The sequence below is a fragment of the Carassius gibelio genome, chromosome B3 (assembly GCF_023724105.1).
Source record: "Carassius gibelio isolate Cgi1373 ecotype wild population from Czech Republic chromosome B3, carGib1.2-hapl.c, whole genome shotgun sequence".
In the NCBI taxonomy this organism is placed as follows: domain Eukaryota; kingdom Metazoa; phylum Chordata; class Actinopteri; order Cypriniformes; family Cyprinidae; genus Carassius; species Carassius gibelio.
In genome coordinates this window covers 13,378,257-13,399,420 of record NC_068398.1, presented here as the reverse complement: position 1 = coordinate 13,399,420, position 21,164 = coordinate 13,378,257, and the positions used below count along the sequence as shown (strand labels likewise).

The 21,164-nt window shown below is 36.8% G+C and overlaps 1 protein-coding gene and 1 long non-coding RNA gene across 2 annotated transcripts; one reads left to right on the top strand and one right to left on the bottom strand.

The window, feature by feature from the left end:
* Positions 1 to 5,170: 5,170 nt before the first annotated feature.
* On the bottom strand, positions 5,171 to 7,824 carry LOC127952404 (uncharacterized). Its single transcript, XR_008152935.1, has 3 exons — positions 7,607 to 7,824; positions 7,022 to 7,125; positions 5,171 to 5,887 (listed from the first exon to the last, which is right to left on the bottom strand). It is a non-coding gene; the product is annotated as an uncharacterized LOC127952404 (long non-coding RNA).
* On the top strand, positions 7,094 to 13,667 carry LOC127952394 (AN1-type zinc finger protein 2A-like). The gene is made up of 10 exons (XM_052550811.1): positions 7,094 to 7,260; positions 7,803 to 7,888; positions 10,379 to 10,473; positions 10,582 to 10,713; positions 10,802 to 10,953; positions 11,036 to 11,158; positions 12,172 to 12,256; positions 12,353 to 12,429; positions 12,591 to 12,675; positions 13,311 to 13,667. Exons 2-10 carry the CDS (start codon positions 7,834 to 7,836, stop codon positions 13,347 to 13,349), a joined length of 843 nt encoding a protein of 280 aa, XP_052406771.1. The 5' UTR covers positions 7,094 to 7,260; positions 7,803 to 7,833; the 3' UTR covers positions 13,350 to 13,667.
* Positions 13,668 to 21,164: the final 7,497 nt, after the last annotated feature.

The window sequence follows — 21,164 nt, the reverse complement described above, 5'->3', positions numbered from 1 at the left end:
AGGAAGAAATCGAATACATGAGCGCCATCACGCGGCGGCCCGCTTCCAATGTAGCATTCACACCGCTACATTGGAGTCCTCTTGACTAAGCAAAACAACGGGGTTACTGAATACTGTATACTGAAACTATTCTATTTTACTTTAGTCATATATACGCTTTGGCACCAATATACATTTCAGAAATTACAACTGTAGGCCTTTACATTCAAGTTTAGGCCGATTTCGTTTTGTTCATGCCAGGATGATCTTCTATGCACATCCTAAATGGTCCTGACATTGCGTTTCCTCCAAACCTCACCCCATCTGTTCACTTCTGTCGTCTCTTTATTCGAGTTGTATTTTAGTTCATTGTCCCTGACACGTTTATTGACGCCTCTTTTACATTCACCCTCCCTCCAACTTTACTCTAGCCCCGAGCCGCCTCCTCTTCCGGTCCATTAACTCATTGAGGAAGTCTGCTCAAACAAAAGGCGTTAACAAGTCGCGCTGTCACTCTGGTCAAAGCAGCCGACTTGCAGCCATGTGAACATGACAAAATTTAATACAAACTATGCTGAAATGTTTCAAATCTTCTATATATATATATATATATATATATATATATATATATATATATATTAATATGAGTAATATAATGTAATTATAATAATAAACATGTTTTCTTTTACTTGATCTAAATTTTACTTATTGTACATTTCTTAAATAATAATAATACATCATTATATCATTTTATAAGAAATACAGTATTTTAATCCGTTGTAAATATATTGTTATTATGACTAATATCATTATTAGGCTACTGTATTAACTACACTACATCCATTTGGCATAAGAAAAAACGCATTATTTCCAATATACCTCATACAAAGCTGGCATCTATATAGGGCTAAAAAATCTATTTAAAAAAAATGGGAATCTGAAGAATATATTTCTGATAATATAATCATAATAATGTTTTCAGACATAAACATTATTAAAAATAAAGATTTTATATCACAGTTCACTAAAAGCCTTCTTCTTACCAAGAACAATTTTTTGCCTTAGTTTTTTGGAAATATAAATTTGGGAACTCATGAATACTCTCTTAAAAGTATTTATTTCTTAAAATAACACGACAAAGAACTGTACGTTTTAAAGAACCCATTCTCTTGTGACATCAGGCTGTAAAACCCTTTTGGTTCTCACAAGCGGCCTTTGTTTTTAAGAGAATCCAGACCTTTCTTTTTTTAAAGAAAGTGCTGAACATGTGTTGTACTTCTTCTGACATTTAGACAAACGGTAATATTTACACATCCAGACCTGCTTTGCAATTCTTAATACGAATTACTGATATGTCCAATCACAAAAGCTTAACAAGCCTTCAGATGCAATGGTTTATTACGCGCAATTATCATTCAGACAGCCTATCAAAATTCAATCATGCATAAAGGGATTATTAACCAAGAATAATACTATCTCATAATAGAAAATAGCTTGGATTGCTTCCCTCCAATTTGTCGTGGCAGTAATTACTATCCAATTTAGAGTCACTGCCTAGCTTATATTTCTGGATGCGCTCAACTGAATGTAAGGACAAAACAAAGAAAGACTTATTTGTTTATAGCTGGACTCAAGGAGACGGTCATCGCTGGGTCACTGAATGCACTTCAGTGCAAATGAAGTTTAAAAATAAACTTTAACTTTTATCCTGAATATTTTAAAACCAAGTCACTTTATCATGGCAGTGTGAATTCATTATAATGCAAGTAGGCTTAAAGAATAAAAAAAAAACATTGCAATTGCTTGCTGTCAGTACAACTTTACAGTCAGGATAACAAGGACCACCAATAAGAAATTTCACACCTGTGAGCCTATGAGGATTTTCAGTGCTGAGTGCTTAAAAAGTGTAGTCACATTTCAGCAGGAAAGCCCCGCAGTTTAGAAGGTGTGAATGTGCGTACGAGCCACGGTATGTCAAACACACCTATGAAAAAAGTGAAATGCTTTGCAAGTACTGGACACCTGGGAAATCTGTGACACCGCTGACAGGGTGAGTGAGGAACGGTGATGAGCGGCCCCTAAACAAAAGCGTTTTGATGCTATTTGACAGACACTGTCACCGCACAGAGAAACGGAGGCTGACCCAGGGAGACATTTTGGCAGAGAGCCATCGCACATTTGTAGGCCTAAACGTTTGCTCTCGCAAAGACGGGATAATAAGCGGATATGAAATTATTACAATCATTTTACTATTCAAGCAGACAGAGTTTCGACTACGTAAAGGAATCCCGATGATGAAGCAGGTGTTCTCTGAGAGGTGCCATCTGGCAGCAAAATTAGCAGCTTATGAGCCAGGTGCTCTTGTACCGGGGAAGAATCTGAGATGAGCTCAGAAGTGATCTTTTACACGGGCCTCCAGGAGCATGACTGTTGCATAATAAGAGGCGACGACTGCTCCGTCTTTGTTTTGAATTATTTAAATTAGTCTGTGCGTGTTGTGTAAACCTACTCTGCAAATATAGGAAGTTCAGCTCTTTAAACTGGATCACTGCTTGAGTGATCAATACACTAATAAACCTGTTAGAGATTATAGAGGGTTTCTGAATCCATGTGTTTTCACAGCCTGTTAATCTTCCTGACTACATTCATCATTCACGTTCATTTTATGTATAGATGCTTTTAAAGTTCTGTTATTATTTAGTCACCCTCAAGTTTTGAAGAACGTTGGACCCCGTTGACTTTAATGAGATGAAAACAAGACAACAGTGAGACATTCTTCAAATCATCTTCTGTCGTGTTCAACAGAAGAATAAAGGTCAGATGGATTTGGATCATGATGCTGAGTAAATGATGAGAGAATTTACAGTTTTTGGGTGAAGGTGGATAAAATAGCATGGTGTGTCAATGTGTAAGTCTGGGTTATTGCCCATCTTCCATAAGAGACAACACTTGTGGAAATAAGAGGATATTTTTACTGATGCAATAGAACAGAGGTGCCTGAAATTTGTAATATGAAAGACCAAAAATCAAACTTGATTTAGAGGCGGAAGCCAAAGTTAATGTTGCATCATATCCAACAATATTGCTGTATATTAAACTGTAAAAAACACAAAAATACAAAAAATTATAAAGTAAATAACATCTTATTTTAATTAAGTTTTTAATAAAATGTACTTATTTTGATACAAAAAAAAAAACTTAAATTAATATGACGTAATTATGAGCCAACTCCTGCCCATGGGCCCTGGTTTGGCCATTGAAGATTTTTTTTTTTTTCACCAAGAAACCTTTAGAACATTTTATTTTCTTAGTGTTAACATTTAAATGATCTAATTTTTCCATTATTACACTAATTATTATATTATATTACACTAATTATATGGTGTAATACAAAATATAATTACATCAATCACTTAACTATTAGATTGGAATAATCAATCTATTGGATTAGATTAGATTAATTAGGCTATTATATTAACACTACAAGCAAAATCATCTTTCATAGCATTTATGGGATAAGTTTAAAAAAAGCAAACAAGCCTTTAAGTGCATGATAGCGAACAAATGTGAATGTGTAAATATTTGAGCAATGTTGCTGCAATGCTGTCGTCAACGGGCAACCAGGTGACACAGTGAGACATAGGGCCAATGAAAACTTGGGCCAAACTCGTTCTCTATGGGAAAGTGTCCAAGCAACACTTAAAAAATTGCCCTGTGTATCCTCAGCCTCAGGGTTATAGATGCAGAAATAGATCAAAATGCCAAATCTTGCATATGAGATCATACAACATGCCCTTATCTAATTGAACGATCTCTTTTCATGGATACAAATGTAATGCATTTAAAAGAACACAAACGCTATGATACTGATTTTTACAATTTTACCGCTGGCTTTTCTATAGCATAAATTGATAGTAACACTGAAACCATATTATGTATATACAGACTGGCACATTTGTAATGCAAAATGTAAGTATTAGATGTATTACATTTCTAGGTTCACTCAAATAGAAAAGGATACAACATTACTGCCATCTTGTGGTGGAACTATAGAGGCAAAGTTCAATAAATTGCACAGGATATTGGGTCCCACTTTATTTTAAGTGTCCCTAATGCATGCGTCCTTACATAGTAACTAGATGTGTACCTAGTATGTAACCACAGTGTAAGTACACAATTGTTAATAGTATCTACAGTTGTAATATTTGTGTAACTTCACATATGTAATAACCCACTGAATGGTGTGTGTAAGTACAAATGTGTAACATGACATAGGTAACCACACTTTTTGGTAATGAAAGTACAAATGTGTAACAGGACTAACAGCACTTTTTGGTACAGAAAGTGTTACACTTCTTATCATATTTATCATTACTCTGAGCAGCGGGCAGTAAGTTAGGCTTTACACATAAACTCTATCCAGTTTATATTTTATTTGAAGTAGACAGTTCCTGAGGAGTTGCATGTAAGAACACTGATATTACAGTGGTGCACCAACCTCAACTCAAGATCCAACTCCTCCCACTTTACATATCCCTAATCCTACCCATCTCCACCCTGAACCTACCCATCTCCACCCCCTGGATCACATCTCCACCCCTCAACCTACCTTTCTCCACCCCCTGGATCACATATTCACCCCTCAACCTACCCATCTCCACCCCCAGGATCCCATCTCCACCCCTAAACCTACCTTTCTCCACCCCCTGGATCAAATATTCACCCCTCAACCTACCCATCTCCACCCCCTGGATCCCATTTCCACCCCTCAACCTACCCATCACCACCCCCAGCATCCCATCTCCACCCCTAAACCCCCCCTTGGATCCCAAATCCACCCTGAACCTACCCATCTCCACCCCCAGGGTCCCATCTCCACACCTAAACCTACCCATCTCCACCCCCAGGATCCCATTTCCACCCATAAACCTACCCATCTCCACCCCCTGGATCCCATTTCCACCCTTAAACCTACCCATCTCCACCCCTTGGATCCCATTTCCACCCATCTCCACCCCCTGGATCCCATTTACACCCCTCAACCTACCCGTCTCCACCCCCTGGATCCCATTTCCACCCCTCAACCTACCCATCACCACCCCCAGCATCCCATCTCCACCCCTAAACCTAATCCCATTTCCACCCATAAACCTACCCATCTCCACCCCCTGGATCCCATTTCCACCCTTAAACCTACCCATCTCCACCCCTTGGATCCCATTTCCACCCATCTCCACCCCCTGGATCCCATTTACACCCCTAAACCTACCCATCTCCACCCACTGGATCCCATTTACACCCCTAAACCTACTCATCTCAACTACCTGGATCACATCTTCACCCAATGGATCAAATGGTTCCAATTAACCTTATACTTATCATTGTTACCGAAGGTAGATATATAATTCCTGTTACATGAGTACTTAGTGAAGTCAAAAAATACTGTTACCAATGTCCTGTTGTTACATTTGTTACATGTGTGTAGTTACAGAAATATTACAGCTGTAGATACTATGTACCAATGTGCACTTACAGTGTGGTTGCATACTACGTACACATCTAGATACAATGTAAATACACAGGTATATTAGGAACAATATAAAGTGGGAGCAGACATTGTGTAATTCCAATGTGTGATGGTTCATTAAAAGAACTCAGAACTCATTGTTTTCATTAAAGATTTCCAAAGCTGTTCTCCAGACCCAAAAGTGTCATAGCTAAAATCTCTTTTACACTTGTCCTCATTGACTTTCCTAATGGTAATTTGCCTGTACCTTCACTTTTGTTATAGAATGGCATTAGAACAAACAGATAAGCAGCAGTCAGAGTCACTTCTTCTAACACCTCTTCTCCATGCTGTCAAAATGCTGACAGGTGATCCCAGTCCTCCTCTGGTGCAATGTATTATCTGGCAAGAGTCAAAAAACGAAAACACAGCCATTATTGCTCATATGAGCCACAATGTTCCAGACTAACTTTCCACACTGTCATTGTGACATTTACCTTTCCAGCACTGGGGACTGGAGACAGTAATCTAAATTTGCAAGATTAGCCCCCTATTGATCATTTATCATTTATTGTAATTACTTCACAAGATTTTTGTGGACAGATGAGAATTATGTTTGATCCATGCTTTGGTATTTCTTAATGTTAACTGTACATTTATAATTAAAATATGATATCTGAATTAAATTCTAGAAACATTACATGATTCATTTGATATTTGTGATACGTTTTGTAGTTGTACTTAGACTTAAACATGATTGTTTGTATATGATCGATTCCTGTTCATTTTTAGTTAGTAATGTGTTTAAAAAAAAAACAATTTGATGAATCACTGCCTCTGGTGGTATTTTCTGGAAATCTCCAGCAATAACGTGATTACGTCAGACAGAGCGTGGCGTGACAAAGGCTGTCTGAAGCTAGAAACGATAATAAACTCTTAACAGCGGTACCGGAAGCACAATTTTGCCAAAATGCTTTTCACTTGTACAAGTCCTATATATATATATATATATATATATATATATATATATATATATATATATATATATATATATATATATATATATATATATATATATATAATTTTAAAGATAAGCATTATCTTCCTTTGGTTGGGACACAGAACAGCTATGCTACTTTCTTTGCAGAAGCACATATGGCACATTTCAAATATTTGGCTGGTTAACATAGCCATGGTGGTTACGTTGCATGCTCCTGTCAGTGACATAATGCACACCGTTTGTATACATACTGTACTATTCAGAATAGACTACAACTAATGAAAAGCAATGTGGTGAATATAATGCATTTAACATTGCCACGTAACAACTGCATTGCAGTGTTTTTATTCATTCTGATCCATACTTTCTCCCCGAGTGGCAATATCAATAAAGGTCTTTCTGAGGCAACTTGTTTGTAATGACTTGTTGACAGGGTCTTAATTTAGCCCATTTCTTAATTTAAGAACGTCACTGTGTTGCGTAATGACGTTTGTGGGCGAAAGAAGTGTAGTAGAAAGAGAATGCATAAAACATACATGAAAAAGCGGAAAGCTCCGCTTTTTATAAACCTCGTCCTCGAGTACTGCTATTTTGAAAACACGGTCTCCTGTCGCCAGATTCACACCTCCAGCGATGACATCTAAAAAAAAACAGCAGAACAATATAAAACCCCAACACAAACATACATCGACTGAGCCTGTTCGGAACAAAAAGATTTAGAAATCTATCGTCCGAGGTGGGACCAACATTATTAGAGGATTTGCGCACAAATTCGGTAAGATAACTTTACTATTTTGTCAGTTAAACTACCTCGGTTAAAATGTTGTTTCTTAACGCAAAACAAACGAGAACCAGTCATTCCTGGTTTGCCTATATTTGTCGTCGTTGTTGTTGTTTTTAAATGGCTCTATTTGGTCTTAATTCATTAACGGTCGTTTTATTTAACGTTAGACTCTCTCGGTTGGGTCTTTTATTAAACAGTGTTAACGCATTGTCAGGTTCTTGTATCGCATTTAAAAGACAACCTAGAGATCTTTTATCGTCTTCTCCCCCTAACATTAGTGTTAAAGTTGTCTGTGTTATTGAGATGTTCGTGTATTATTCTGTGTGTGGTCCATCACCAGTAGTGAAGCCGCGTCCAGATACACAACAGTTACGTAACGCCGTCGTCATCTTACGGTAAACAGGATCACCTCAACTCTTGACAGGCCTTCCGCTATTGACGCGTGTTTTACTCATCAGCTGTATTCATGGTGTTGGTGTTTGATTGATATGACAACAGTCGCTCAGAGGTGATGCTGTGATTTCTGTGTTCAGTCCCGCAGCTGAGCTCTTTCACCACTGTGCCATGGAGTTCCCGGATCTCGGGGAGCACTGCTCAGAGAAGAGCTGCAAACGTCTCGGTAAGTACAGTATGTACAGTGTGTACTGTCTGAGTCAACACTGTCCCATCTAGCAGGACTCAAAGTTGTTTTTCTATTGGCTTGGTCAGACTTAGTTCAGATTTTAACTTTGCCTGTCAGTATTTTCAGTGTCCTCTAAAAAGAGTTTTAAAAAAAAATTTCTACTGTGTAAAAGTTTGGGGTTTTCAGATTTATTTAGCTATTAGTTTATTTTGAAAGAAATTAATACTTTTATTTGGGCATGACAAATACAGTTAATCATAAATTACAGTAAAGACATTAATAATGTTTACAAGAGATTTCTATTTCTTTCTCTCTCTCTCTCTCTCTCTCTTTCTTTTTTTATACATTTAACATTAAGAGAATCCTAGAGAAAAAAAATTAACTTGGTTTAAGCAGAGAAATAAATCCTAGAGGGAAAAACATCTTGGTTTAAGCAGAGAAATAGAAATCGGGACATTCGCGTGATTTCTGAAGGATCATGTGACACTGAAGACTGGAGGGATGATGCTGAAAGATTTGCATAACAGGAATACATTATATTGAAAGTGTATTCAGATTTAAAAGTTAGGTTACACTTTATTTTAAGGTGTCCTTATTAGAGTGTAATCGTACATTTAAGTACTGAGCAATATTAAGTAACTTTATGTACTTACTATATGGTTAGGGTTTGGCTTAGGGTTACTTGCATGTAATTATGCGTCATTTGTTGTTATTATGATAGTAAGAACATGTAACGTGTAATTTGATCAAAATAAAATAACTTAATTTTTTTTTTCTTTTTTAATAATAGTTAACACATAACTGTTTTTACTGTATTTTTTAATCAAACTGATGTAGCTATAGTGAGCAAAAAATCTTTCTATCAAAAACATAAAAAAAAAAGTCTTACCAACAAACTTTTGGTAAGTGTACATTTGAAGATGCCAGGACAAAATATGTCATCTAATAATTCTTTTTCCAAAACTTATTCTGCAAAAACATTATATATTAGCTTTTACTTTCGTGATAGTAGTTGAAATTATAGCTATAATGTAAGTCCAAGACAGACATGTACATTTTTTTTAGTTAATTATAATAATAATGCATTGCGAAATGCTTGTTCTTTTATCAAAGTAAAGCAGTCTGGCTGATAATAGAGCACTATCCTGCTCATTACACAGCTGCAGATGAAATAAATAATTAAATAAAAACGAAAATTAAGTTTTTTATGATGAGCAGTTAGTTATACAGTGTAGATCTAGGCATCTGCCATCTTCACAGGTGCTGATGATGATAACTTACAATTAGAGGTGCTCCGATCACGATCGGCCGATCGTTATGCGCATCTCGTTAGTAAAGCCGTTTCTCTAATCAGCGGTTAATTCCATCAGGTGCGTGATTTCACATAGAGCAGCTGTTACTACACAGATCCGTTGTTAATAGAGAAGATGCGCAAATGCACTTCATTTTCAGCGTTTATTGGCGCATCTTCTCAGTTAACAACGGCTCTGTGTAGTAACAGCTGCTCTATAGCCCCTTTCACACTGCACGTCGGACCCGCAATATTTCCGGAACATTGCCGGGTCGCCTTCTGTGTGAAAGCAACCACGTCCCGGAACTGATTACCGAATTGAACCCGGGTCGGGGACCTAGTAACATTGCGGGGTTCGAACTGGGATGAGCGCTGTGTGAACAAAAGCCAGCTCTAATTCCGTATCGAAGTGATGACGCGCGTTGACTCTTTTACCGGCTGTTTTGAATGAAGATCAACATTAGCGACGAAAACATATGTGCAAACTGTAATGAAGCAGAGATCAGTTAGTTCCTCACTTTCCGCGCTGACGCCGAGATCGTTTGCTTGCTCCAGTGAAAGTATAACGTGCCTAGGTTACCATTTCCAACCTACCTGTTTAAAATAATACTTCTAAGCCTATGAACGAAGTCACTCTCACTTTTTCCACCATTAGCCATCCTTATTTTTCAGCCCTGCACATCCTGTGAATTATTAATGCTTGAACATAACCTCCGCCTGATCACATGATGAATGGCAAATGCATTGAAACTCATTGGGTGTGGCATTTCCTGTTTCCTGACCCTTTTTTTTTTTTGTAAATATAACCATACAAACTAGTCATGGGACTAATGTGTCAACCAGGGCTGTGTTTCCCAAAAGCATCGTAAGCCTAAGTTGATTGTTGCTCCATTGGTTTCAATGGGTCTGCAATCTTCTTAAGCTTTTGATGCTTTTGGGAAATTCAGCCCAATTCATTTTGGAGCCCAATGCAGCCCAGGTCAATTCATTTAGCAATAGGCCTGTTTGTTCAATCTGAGATTAAAAACTGACTGTAAATTATACCCCGATTCCTGTTGTGCGATTTCAACATTTAGTGTATAAAGTTTAGTGAATATTTATAACAGTAATTATTATTTATTTATTTTATTTTATTTTTTATAAAGCTGCTCTTCTCTTAGTGATTCAGCATTGTTTTTTTCAATGTCTTACTACAGATTTCCTTCCAATGAAATGTGATGCCTGTGAAGAAATTTTCTGCAAAGACCACATAACTTATGCAAATCACAAGTGCACTTCATCTTACAAGAAGGTGGGTATGATTGTGTCTAATGAATAATAATCTTGTCCTGTTGTATATATTAACCAATGCACACACACACACAGGTTGTGACTGACACATGTTTGTTTCCTTGTGCAGGATATCCAGGTTCCTGTATGTCCGTTGTGCAACACCCCCATTCCCATTAGAAGAGGGGAAATGCCAGACATCAAGGTTGGGGAACATATAGACAGAGACTGTAAATCTGACCCTGCTCAGAGGAAAAGAAAGGTAGGCTAGCCACCAAAAGGAAGGAGAGAGAAAGCAATGTCTCTGTAAAATGAATAACGAACGACTCAGTTGTTTCTCACCCCAACAGATCTTTACAAATAAATGCTCCAAGGGCGGCTGTAAGCAGAAGGAAATGATCCGGGTGACATGTGACCAGTGCCACTTGAACTACTGTCTCAAACATAGACATCCACTCGACCATGACTGTAAGACTGACGGCAAGCCAGTCGGCAAACCAGGGTCAGTACAGTCGTCTAGTGTTCATACTGCTAAGTGAAGTTTTCTGGAGGACACACTAGTAACGGTGGGGTTTCTTTTGCAGACATGCTGCTTTAATGAGAGCTCAAGCCTCCTCTTGCAGTAACACGGCAGCCTCCTCCGCTAGGGGGAGCTGTAGGACTGTGTCTAATGGAGGGACTGGACGCACCAGACCTCAGAGCAGTTGGTAAGAGCATTGAGAAAAAGCAGTTCCCTCAGAAGTGTTATGTGATTGTACACTAACAGTCAAAAGTCAGTATGATTTTTAATTTCTCGTACTCGTACCAAGGATGTATTTACTACATCAAAAATACAGTAAAATAATAAAAAAATTTAATTTATTCTTGTGATGGCAAAGATTAATTTTCAGCATCTTTACTCTGCTCTTCAGTGTCACGTGATGCTTCAGAAATCATTGCGCCAACATATATTATTGCTAATATTGAGAGGTTGTGCAGCTACTGTTTGAATAGAAAGTTCAAACGAACTGCTTTAAACAGAAGTCTTTTGTAACATTGCAAATGTCTTTACTGTTATCTTTGATTCATTTAATCCATCATGTCTTAATGAAGACATGAAAATCGTGAATTTTAGTGTCTGTGTGTATACTATATATATCATTGTTTTTTAAAATGTGGTTGATTCAAAATCGATTCTCTCAATGGCCACGAATCGATTTTTATTATTTTTTTTCATATTTATATACGCAAACATTGAACGCATTTTGCAAGCAAGACGATTATATTTTGCAAGCAAGACGACGACAATAGTGTTGTGGACAAGAATAAAGTTATTTGCGTGATTTGTAATACAGAGGCGAAATGCTGTAGTAATACTACAAATCTGAATGTATTCATCATGTATGAATTTCTTTCTTCTGTTGAACACAAAAGTTGACTTCCATATTATTGAAAAAAAAAAAAAACATTTTGAGACCAAAACAGTTTGGTTCCCCATATTCTTCAAAAAATCTTTTTTTTTTTTTCTTTCTTCCAGCAGAAGGGAAAAAAAATTATACATGATTAATAATACATAAATTAATGATGACATAATATTTTATTTCTGGGTGAACTATCACCGATAAGCCAGTATTAGTTGTCCTACATTGTTCATAGGCATGTAGCCTTAATGTTACAGCACATTTTGTAAAAATTTTTGATTATTTTATCTTTTTACTTTTTACTCTCTGTTGCTCTTCAGTGCACAAAGGATAAATACTTCTCCGATGGTGTCTCCAACAGCGCAGAATGTAATTCCCCCATCAGCGTCGTTTCAAGCCGGACTGGTGCGTTGTTCATTTTGAGATAGTTTAAATGTAGACCGTGTATTTTGAATCTACTCAAGACTAGATTTAAACCATGACTTGTGTTTTATTTCACAGACAGAGGAACAGGCCCTCCAGAGAGCATTAGAAATGTCACTGGCTGAATCTGATCGTGCAAGCCAGCCTACCCTCAGGTATTCCTGACCTCTTCTGCCCTAATAATAAACCATCAGATTTTAAAGCTATTTTTACATTTTGTATTGAAAATTTTTGGAGTAAATGTTCAACAAAATATTACTTTTTAACAGATTTCTGTACTGCAATATTGAAATCCAATAAACTGTGTGCACTTCAGCCCTCAGGAGCAGGAGGATCTGGCCTTAGCTCAGGCTCTGGCTGCTAGTGAAGAGGAATACAGGCGACAGCAGCAGAGACAGCAGGTAGCCAGAAACTTTAGCAGTCAGATGCATACTATGCTAACAGGACCTCATCTAGGTACATAGCCCTAGTGGCATCTGATTATGTCTAAACGTTTGGGGGTGCTGGACAGTATACAGTGGTCTGTATTTTATTTTAAGTAAATATTATTAAATATGGACATGTGACACATTGTTGGGTGATTGGTAACATCTGGGTGTGCATCTGGGAATGCGATAACATTGCAGTATTTATAGAGAGACTGTTAAATAAAGAACAAACTCTTAAGAGAAACACTTGTTTGTTATTATTTTGCTGATGTTCTATTTAAAATGTGAATTTGAAGAAACACTTTGCATGATATTTTTACAGTTGTAATCTTGTTTATAGTGATGCAACAAGATTAATTTTATACCACAACAATGAAACTAAAGTTTAAGTTTGGACAAAATCATTTATTTAACAACCAACACTGAGTTGCATTTAAATGAGTTACCATGTTGCCAGAGCTAACCAGGCAGACTTCAGTCCCTCATGTAGTTGAGTTGTTATTAGTCGTAGACTTCATGATGGTCATATCCCCATCAGTCAGGTTTTGTCAGTATGTCTGTGAACCATGATGAAATACTTGATCTCTAATTGTCCTCTCGATCCACAGGGAGGAGTTTCCAAAGAAACCAGCTGCTGTCTGTCTTAATGTGAAGTGACACTGACCAACTGCAAACTGCCTCAATCTGCACACAAGCTCCAATAATGTACCAGTGAGCTGCACGTCAAGTGGATTTCTGAGTCCAGCATACGGAGCATCTACTTCCCAAATCAACACATCTGATGGCTGCCATGTTGTCGTTGTCTTTCTGTTTTGCTTCACTCTGTAGTGTGCTTCTTCTTAGGTGGGCAATTGTGCCGTTTTGACAAGTGGTGCTTCATGTAAATATTTTATATAGCTATCATGTTCAGCTGGCAGTCAATATACATGACTTTTGAAATAAATTATTTTAAAGTGTTTACTTCACTCCTGCCTCATTGATCACACACACCTCTAACCAGAGCTCTCCACAGCACACACTTTAATCTTCATCATTGATGATTTTTCAGAAGTGAATGTTATACATAAACAGTAAAGGGATTTTTTTTTTTGCACTCTCTTTTACATTAATATCATTAAAAAATAATAATAATTTAAACAAATTCCCCAATTATTAAAAAAAAAAAATTGTTTTACCCAGCAGATCAGTCATTAGAACCAGACCTAGTACATGATTAATGTTTCCAATAAAGATACTGTCAATCTGACATCTGTGCCATGAGTCACAACAGAAACACTGAGAGATTAATATGCATTTTTGTTTTTTAGAGGCTGGATTGGCAACACTGCATCAATGGTTTTCCTCATTGTTATTGTGCTCTCCAAACATTACACGTAAAATATTAAACTAAGCTTTTTTCTTAAAATCTAGAATCTAGGAAATCGCGTCCATTATGAAGCCAAAGCGTTCACACAGTGATGTAACAGATACATTAACACTGAAAAGCTAAGTGCTATAGACGTCAGAGCTCCGTGCCTCTTCGTTCAGGGTCATTTAAAAAATTACACTAGACCTCACTTACACAGAGACAATTACAGATAATGACACTAATTCATATTCCAATCAGGTTTTTTCATTTATTTATTAATTTTTTGATGAGTTGGTTTTTGAGCATCACTAAAGACATCTCTATATTTCTGGTGAACACACAGGAAACTGCATGCCACCACATGTTTACAGGAGTGGAACAGGTAGTTTGGGGACTGCGTTGAGACAGAGGTGATGTTGTGGAGATCACAGGCGCAGGTGGGTTTGAGTTAAAGGTGTTGTTTTTCTCTGGGCGCAACATGCATTGAGGCTTGTTCAAATGTGCGCAGTCATTCCTCATCGTGACAGAAGTTCGCTTGGTGCTTTTCACGTCTGTCTGAACAGATTCCCATCACAGAGTCCATGAGGCAAAAACACGATTGTGCCCTAACTGCAGCAGACACAGTCTGCAGTCGAGCACAGCTGTGACACTGGAAGCATCTGTCAATATTTACAAGCTTCTTCCAACTAAATCGTGTCAGTTCAGCCACAGAGGGAAAATATCCCTGTATTATGGTTTTATCTCGTCTGCTGTAATTCACATTGCAAAATACTGAAGAAATGCTAATGGAATTTCATATTTTGGAAATGACCACAAAGGGATGAATCCACTACAAAACAGAAGTGTTTTTTTTTTTTTTTTTAATTTAAAAGGAACAGTTCCCCCAAAATGATTTACCCTCATGTCGTTCTAAACCTGTATGAGTTTCTTTCTTATGTTGAACATAGAAGATATTTTGAAGAATGCTGGTAATGAATCATTGATTGTACCCATTGACTTATATTGCCCCTAGTGTTTCTTTCCCTACTTTAGAAAGTCAATGGGGACCAACACTTGTTTGGTTCTTCCAAATTTTTGAAGTACAAACTTGGTGCACAACAAACACGTGTTTTTTTTTGTTTTGTTTTTATGTGATTCTCTAAAGAATCTTAAGACAGAAATCTATTTGCATTGCTTTATTGACTGTCTTAATTATTTACTTACAAATAGAGCCAAAGGGGATTTTACAGAAGTAACCTTTCACAGAAGTAGCCTTTTGTCCCCTTATTCCCCGAAAAACTACATACTAGTCTAGTGTTGCTGCAGGGAATTCAGAATTAAATATGCTGATGTGAAGGACCCAAATTAGTGGCATAATATCATCTCCATCCACAACTTGAGCATGAATTATAATAGATAGACACAACATGAAAACATAACGCTGTGCAACATTTTGTGCAAGGCATCTTTTCACAAACTATGAAAGGTTCAAAGTTCCTGTCTATCTTTCAAATGAACTATCCTTCAAGGGATTTCACATAACAACTCTGTTCAGTCTGTTTAAATATTCTTAAATGCTCCAACGTGCTTAATACACATCAACTTGGGATAAATTAATTATCAACAGCAAGCTCTGGCAAAGACCCCCAAGGATTGCGGAGGCGAGCTTTGCATGGGAAACAGTACTCACATTTCATGGAAATTGTCTCTAATTTTGCTGTTTAAAACTGGTCATTTTTATTGGCATACAGTGCTGGCCAAAATAGTATTTAATAATAAATAATTAAAATGTAAAATAAAATACAAAAAATAAATAAAGTAAATAATTTTATCCACCTCTGTAATTTCTTTCTTTCTTTTATTTTATAATTTTCAAGAGCCGAGACGGGGAACAAAAAACTAGTGTGCTAACTAATGTGCTTGCAACTGCAACATTTGACATGAAGTTCCTAAAATGAAACATCAGGTACCTTTGACTTTTCCAAAGAACTACTCGAGACTCAAGAAAACAAACGAAAAAAAAGCACAATGAAAATGTGATTTAAAAAGGGTTCTTTGCTGGTCTTCAGTGCTGCATTGTTGAACGTTGAACATTGGAGGAACTCTACAAGACCTGAACCCAAGGTTTCCCAGAAGATCATTGCCCAGAGCATTACATGCATCCTGCTGCAAAACTCACCGTTCTGGAAATGCTCTGATCCAGTCATCCAGCCATCACTATTTGGCACTTGTCAAAGTCACTCAGATGTTTTTGCTTGCCATTTTTCCTGCTTCCAACACATGAAATTCAAAAACTGACTGTTCACTTGCTGCTTAATAGATCCCACCCCTTTACAGGTGCCATTGTTGTTCACTTAGTGTGCAGTTAAGCAGTTTTTGCTTATCTGTTCATCCAGTTGTAGGTTCAAACCCCAAATGGGATGATCCACGAGTCTCCACCATTGTACCAGATCAGCTAACCAGAGATTCTAACAATTAACAGTGTAAGTGTACTGAAACTTACAAGGCAAAAAAAAAATCATGCAAAAAATATGTCTGGGGAAAAAAAAGAGAAATTTTCAGCAAGTCTACAATTTTCTTGTCACAGAAAAATAACTCACTTTTTAGAAGTGACTATGCTTTAGTATCTCTGACAAGAACAGAAACTGTTGGTTTGTATTCAGCCTTCCTCCACTGATTACAGTACTCGGTGAGACAGATGGCTGTTTACATTGAGTGCTGTGGAGTTTAAAGAGAGCCTCCATTTCCCCTGGCTTAATGAGTGGGAGGGCAAGGGCCAGTGTACAGAGCTTCACCCTGCCTCCCTCCTCCATTATTATTCTGGTGATGAGCCCATAGCTCTCCAAAAGAAAACGCTGTGTGGGCAGCCTGCATTGTCAGGTTTGATGTCCCTGATATTAATATTTTAGCATTGTCTGAGTTCACAACAGAACCTAAAGCGGAAATAGTTGTGAAATCTGGGGCGAAATGAGGTGAATTCGTGATTGCATATGTATTGTGTGTGGGAAAGTGAGTACCCTTTGAGTTTCATGCCATTGTTATTGATGAAATCCTTAAAGGATGGCAGCTGTCTCTTAAGAGCAGATGCTTCTAGAAAGTATTGTAGTTTTTTGAAGTGATCTCTCAGAAGGAGGTGAAAACTACTGGATAAAATACTAAGTGAGTCATGACGTCCTGAGGGATGTCAGGGATGCATTGGCCTATGTGAAGTGTAGTTTTTTTCTTCCCTCAAATGTTTTTTTTTTTCATTGGACATGAAGTGCCGATTTGTTTAGCCTTTTGTTTAGATATGCATATTATAATTTGTACAAATGATGATTGTTAGTTCTTCAAGTTAATCTAAGTTCAGTCATATTATCTGTTAATGTAGTTTTGAAAATGCTAAACTATCCCACAGTGCAAAATATGAAGGAACAGGCTATAATGTGCTGTTATTTCACACTCCTACTGAGGCTAAAAACCTTTTAACCACAGCACACAAAGCACAACAGTAATTAGCCTAATTGCTGATTGTTTGGTGACGTGTTTAACAAGAACTAGATTTACAATTCTCCGGATGCACACAGTTTCTGAAGCCCTACGCATATTCAATTTACGGCTCAAAACCAAACTGAAATACCAAAAGTCTGAAGGTTATTTTATCATTTTATATTCATATCATTACTAATATTTTGTTGCATTTTTTTATCTAATGATACTAAATTCATAATTGAATAACATTATTTCAACAACAAAAAGATTGAACTTCTGTAAAGCCATGTGCACCATACAAAAGTGTGATTTTATTGTAATTTATATAGTTTTTATTTATAGTAAGAATTATAGATTAATTTTCAATTTTAAAGTCTTAGTAATTTTGCTCTATTTGAGTCTATTTTATCTATTTATTTTAAATCTGTATGTCTGTATAGATTTAATTAATTTATCAATTATTACTTAATTTTTTTTTTATTATTATTGCTTTAACCAAAAATAAGAAATGTTGTCATGGCAACAAGCTGCAATGAAATAAGTTTAGTTTATTAGCATAGGTTTATTTTTTTTTATGTAATGATTTTTTATGTCTTTAGTTTTAGTTTAGTTAATAATAATAAACCTGATACCTATCCACCCAGCCCATGACCGTGGATCTCTATTAAGTGTAAAGGAGAAGCTACAACACTAGAATCTGAATCACAGGATTAAAAAAACAGGATTCAGAACAGTTCTTCCCCCAAGCAATATGCATTATAAACAGAAAGAGAATAAGTACCTCATACATTCAATTTTTTCCCCCATGCATTTATGCATTCCACTCTCCTGCTGTTTTCACCATGATCTTTCTTATGATTATTATACACTGATTTTTTTATTTCACATTATAATTTATATTTTTCATTATGAAACCCTGAAGGCTTTGCCTTGCCTCTAGCACAGCTTGTGCAATATCAGTTTCATGCATCTGTCAATGCTTTGTTTACATAATTTTCTGCTCGCTACATTACTGCCTGCATTTTTCCCCACACATTTACTGCTATTTGTACAAACAGCCTGTTGTTGTTGTTTGCAGTTGAGCAAGTCTATAATAACACAAGCGCATCCCAATTCACACGCAGCCACACATGGCAAATAAATAATCTTCAATTCCAATCTCACACTTTCAGTCAATGAACATCCAGGGAAACAAATCTGACCTGATGGCACATCTGATGGCACAGCTTAGTGTTTTTGTGCAAGCTTCAAGCCCTCTTGAGCCGTGTGATTTTTACACAGTGACGCACATACATTGAATCACTATGCGGAGGCTTGTCACATTGCGCTGTATGAGCGTATTCACCCAGCCCATGCACACTGACACACATTTTGAATAGGTGATCCCTGTATTTTGAAGCATCAAGTGACACGTTGCTATTGTGTACATGTCAGACTGATTCCACAATAACTAAAATAAAGGCTAGGGACAACAATAATGAACAATTATAATGAAGCTGTTTCACGATGATCTCTCTTAGTCTCTGATGAAGACGACAAAAGATAAAAGACATTCAAATGACAAAAACAGACACTGCACCCACACACACAAAAAATAATGATTAAAAGCTTAGAATCAAATGATTTGGTGTTATTGTAGATCAGAATTGTGCTTGTGTATCATTAGTGTGTGAGGTGTGATCGTTTGCTCTTTTGCATTGAAGAAATGATGGTATTGATAAAAAGGGACATGACATATAAATGGTGGTTTAGTGAGAATGATTAAGCTTGTTAGCCAGTATGCCACAGACATGATCTTATTCTGCAATCAATGTGATTGCTACACACTGACAGGTCTTGCGGTGCAGGTAAATAGCGGTTTAGAGTTGCTTTACTGGATGTAAAGGAGCTTATTGCACAACATTAGCAGAATATTGTCTCACTAGATCTAAAGAGCTGGAGGAAGGGAGCTGTCTGTGGACCTTTGAACCCATGACAGCGGTCCAGAGAAGACCAGACACAAGGACATGCTGCCTAATTAAGCCAGTCATTTACTGACTCAAGGTAGAGGCGTGCAATTAGCCAATGGATGGGGTCTATTCTCTGCAAGTTCGAAATGTCATCATCATTATCTCTGCTGTTATAAGCCACAAAGCAGTACAAGAAGCAGATAAAGGTAGTGCATTTGTAAAAAAAAAAAAAAAAAAAATGTGTGTGTGTGTAGACTGGAGCTTTGATTTCCTGTCACTGACTGAAACAGTGCAAAAATATAGACTATAGATATATAATAATAGATTGTCAAGCTCTACATTGCTGTCTGACACCTGAGCAGAAAGTCTATTTACTGCAAACCATCAGTTACCAAATTGTGGGTTGAAGAGTGTGAATAACAAGCCAATCAGACACAATATGGTTTTGACGTTTAGAAATGTGTGATGCAACGCTGAGAAATGAAAAAGGACAAAGGGCCTTGAAGCGCATTTTAAAACCTTGAAGAATCAGAAAAGCAGTGAGACGTTACGCAGCAGTCAAAAACATCCATCAAATTCATGTTTACGAAGAAAAACAATGAAGAGGCAGTGCAGCAGAACAAAAGAACAATCCATTTTGTGAATCGGTCAAAAAGATGTGATCACAATAAAGACAATCTCCCTAAAATAGGCAGATTGCGCTGGAGTTTCTGATGGATTTAGTGCTTGACATATTAAATCATGTTTAACCATTGAACGCTTCGCAGTTGTTATGTTAAATATTGCCGTTTGGATTAATATTTCATTTGAATATCCTGGCTGGGTTCAAATGTTTATTAGAATGATACTTTGATAAACATTTTATCTTTACTTGGGCATTCGGAAACAAAGCCCAACTGTCTATTTACAAATCTGGGATCAAATATATAACGACATGTTAGAACTATAAAAAATATATGTTTTTATTCTTAATTAACAAGTCTGTTGGTGGCTAATCTTGTACTTACACTTTTCACACAAGTGTTTCACAGATCACAGCAGTGTTTCCTTCACAAAGCATTCAGAAAAAATAACAGAGAACACCACCTATAGTTTAATTAATGAACAAATGACTTTTATGACTTAGAAGTGTGTTTTCATAATGAATCGTTCACAGTGACTTACAAGTTACCGGTTTGAATCCATCTGTCAAATCATTCACTGAATGAACTGAATCTGACAGAACAGCTAACGAATCAACATTTGACTCACTCACTGATCCAGGATGATCCACTGAGGAAGAGGTACAATAAAAAAATGGATAAATAGGCAGCTAATATAATACTAAGGAGAAAAATGATTTAAAAGAAACAAAAAGTTCACTCTAAAAAGATTTGATTGATTATGCCTATCGAGGTCTGAGGATGGAAAATGTGGGAAATTGTAAACCAATGAACTTGTAAACACTGTGCGAGTGAGAGTGTGAATATCCTGCAGTAAAACACAATCAAACAAAACCTCTGTAATTCTTTATGTTTGGTTTCATTATAGCATTTTCCAGTCAGTTTAATATAATAATTTTATCTTCCCAATGGCCTTGCTCAGACCTCTGTGATATCACAGTGCAAGCTATCGAATCTGACGCTGTTGAAAATAAAGGCAAACTTTTAAACCGAGTTCAATACTGTGCATCTAGTGAGGATCAAGGTCCAACATCAGCTTTTGGTCCTCTTAAT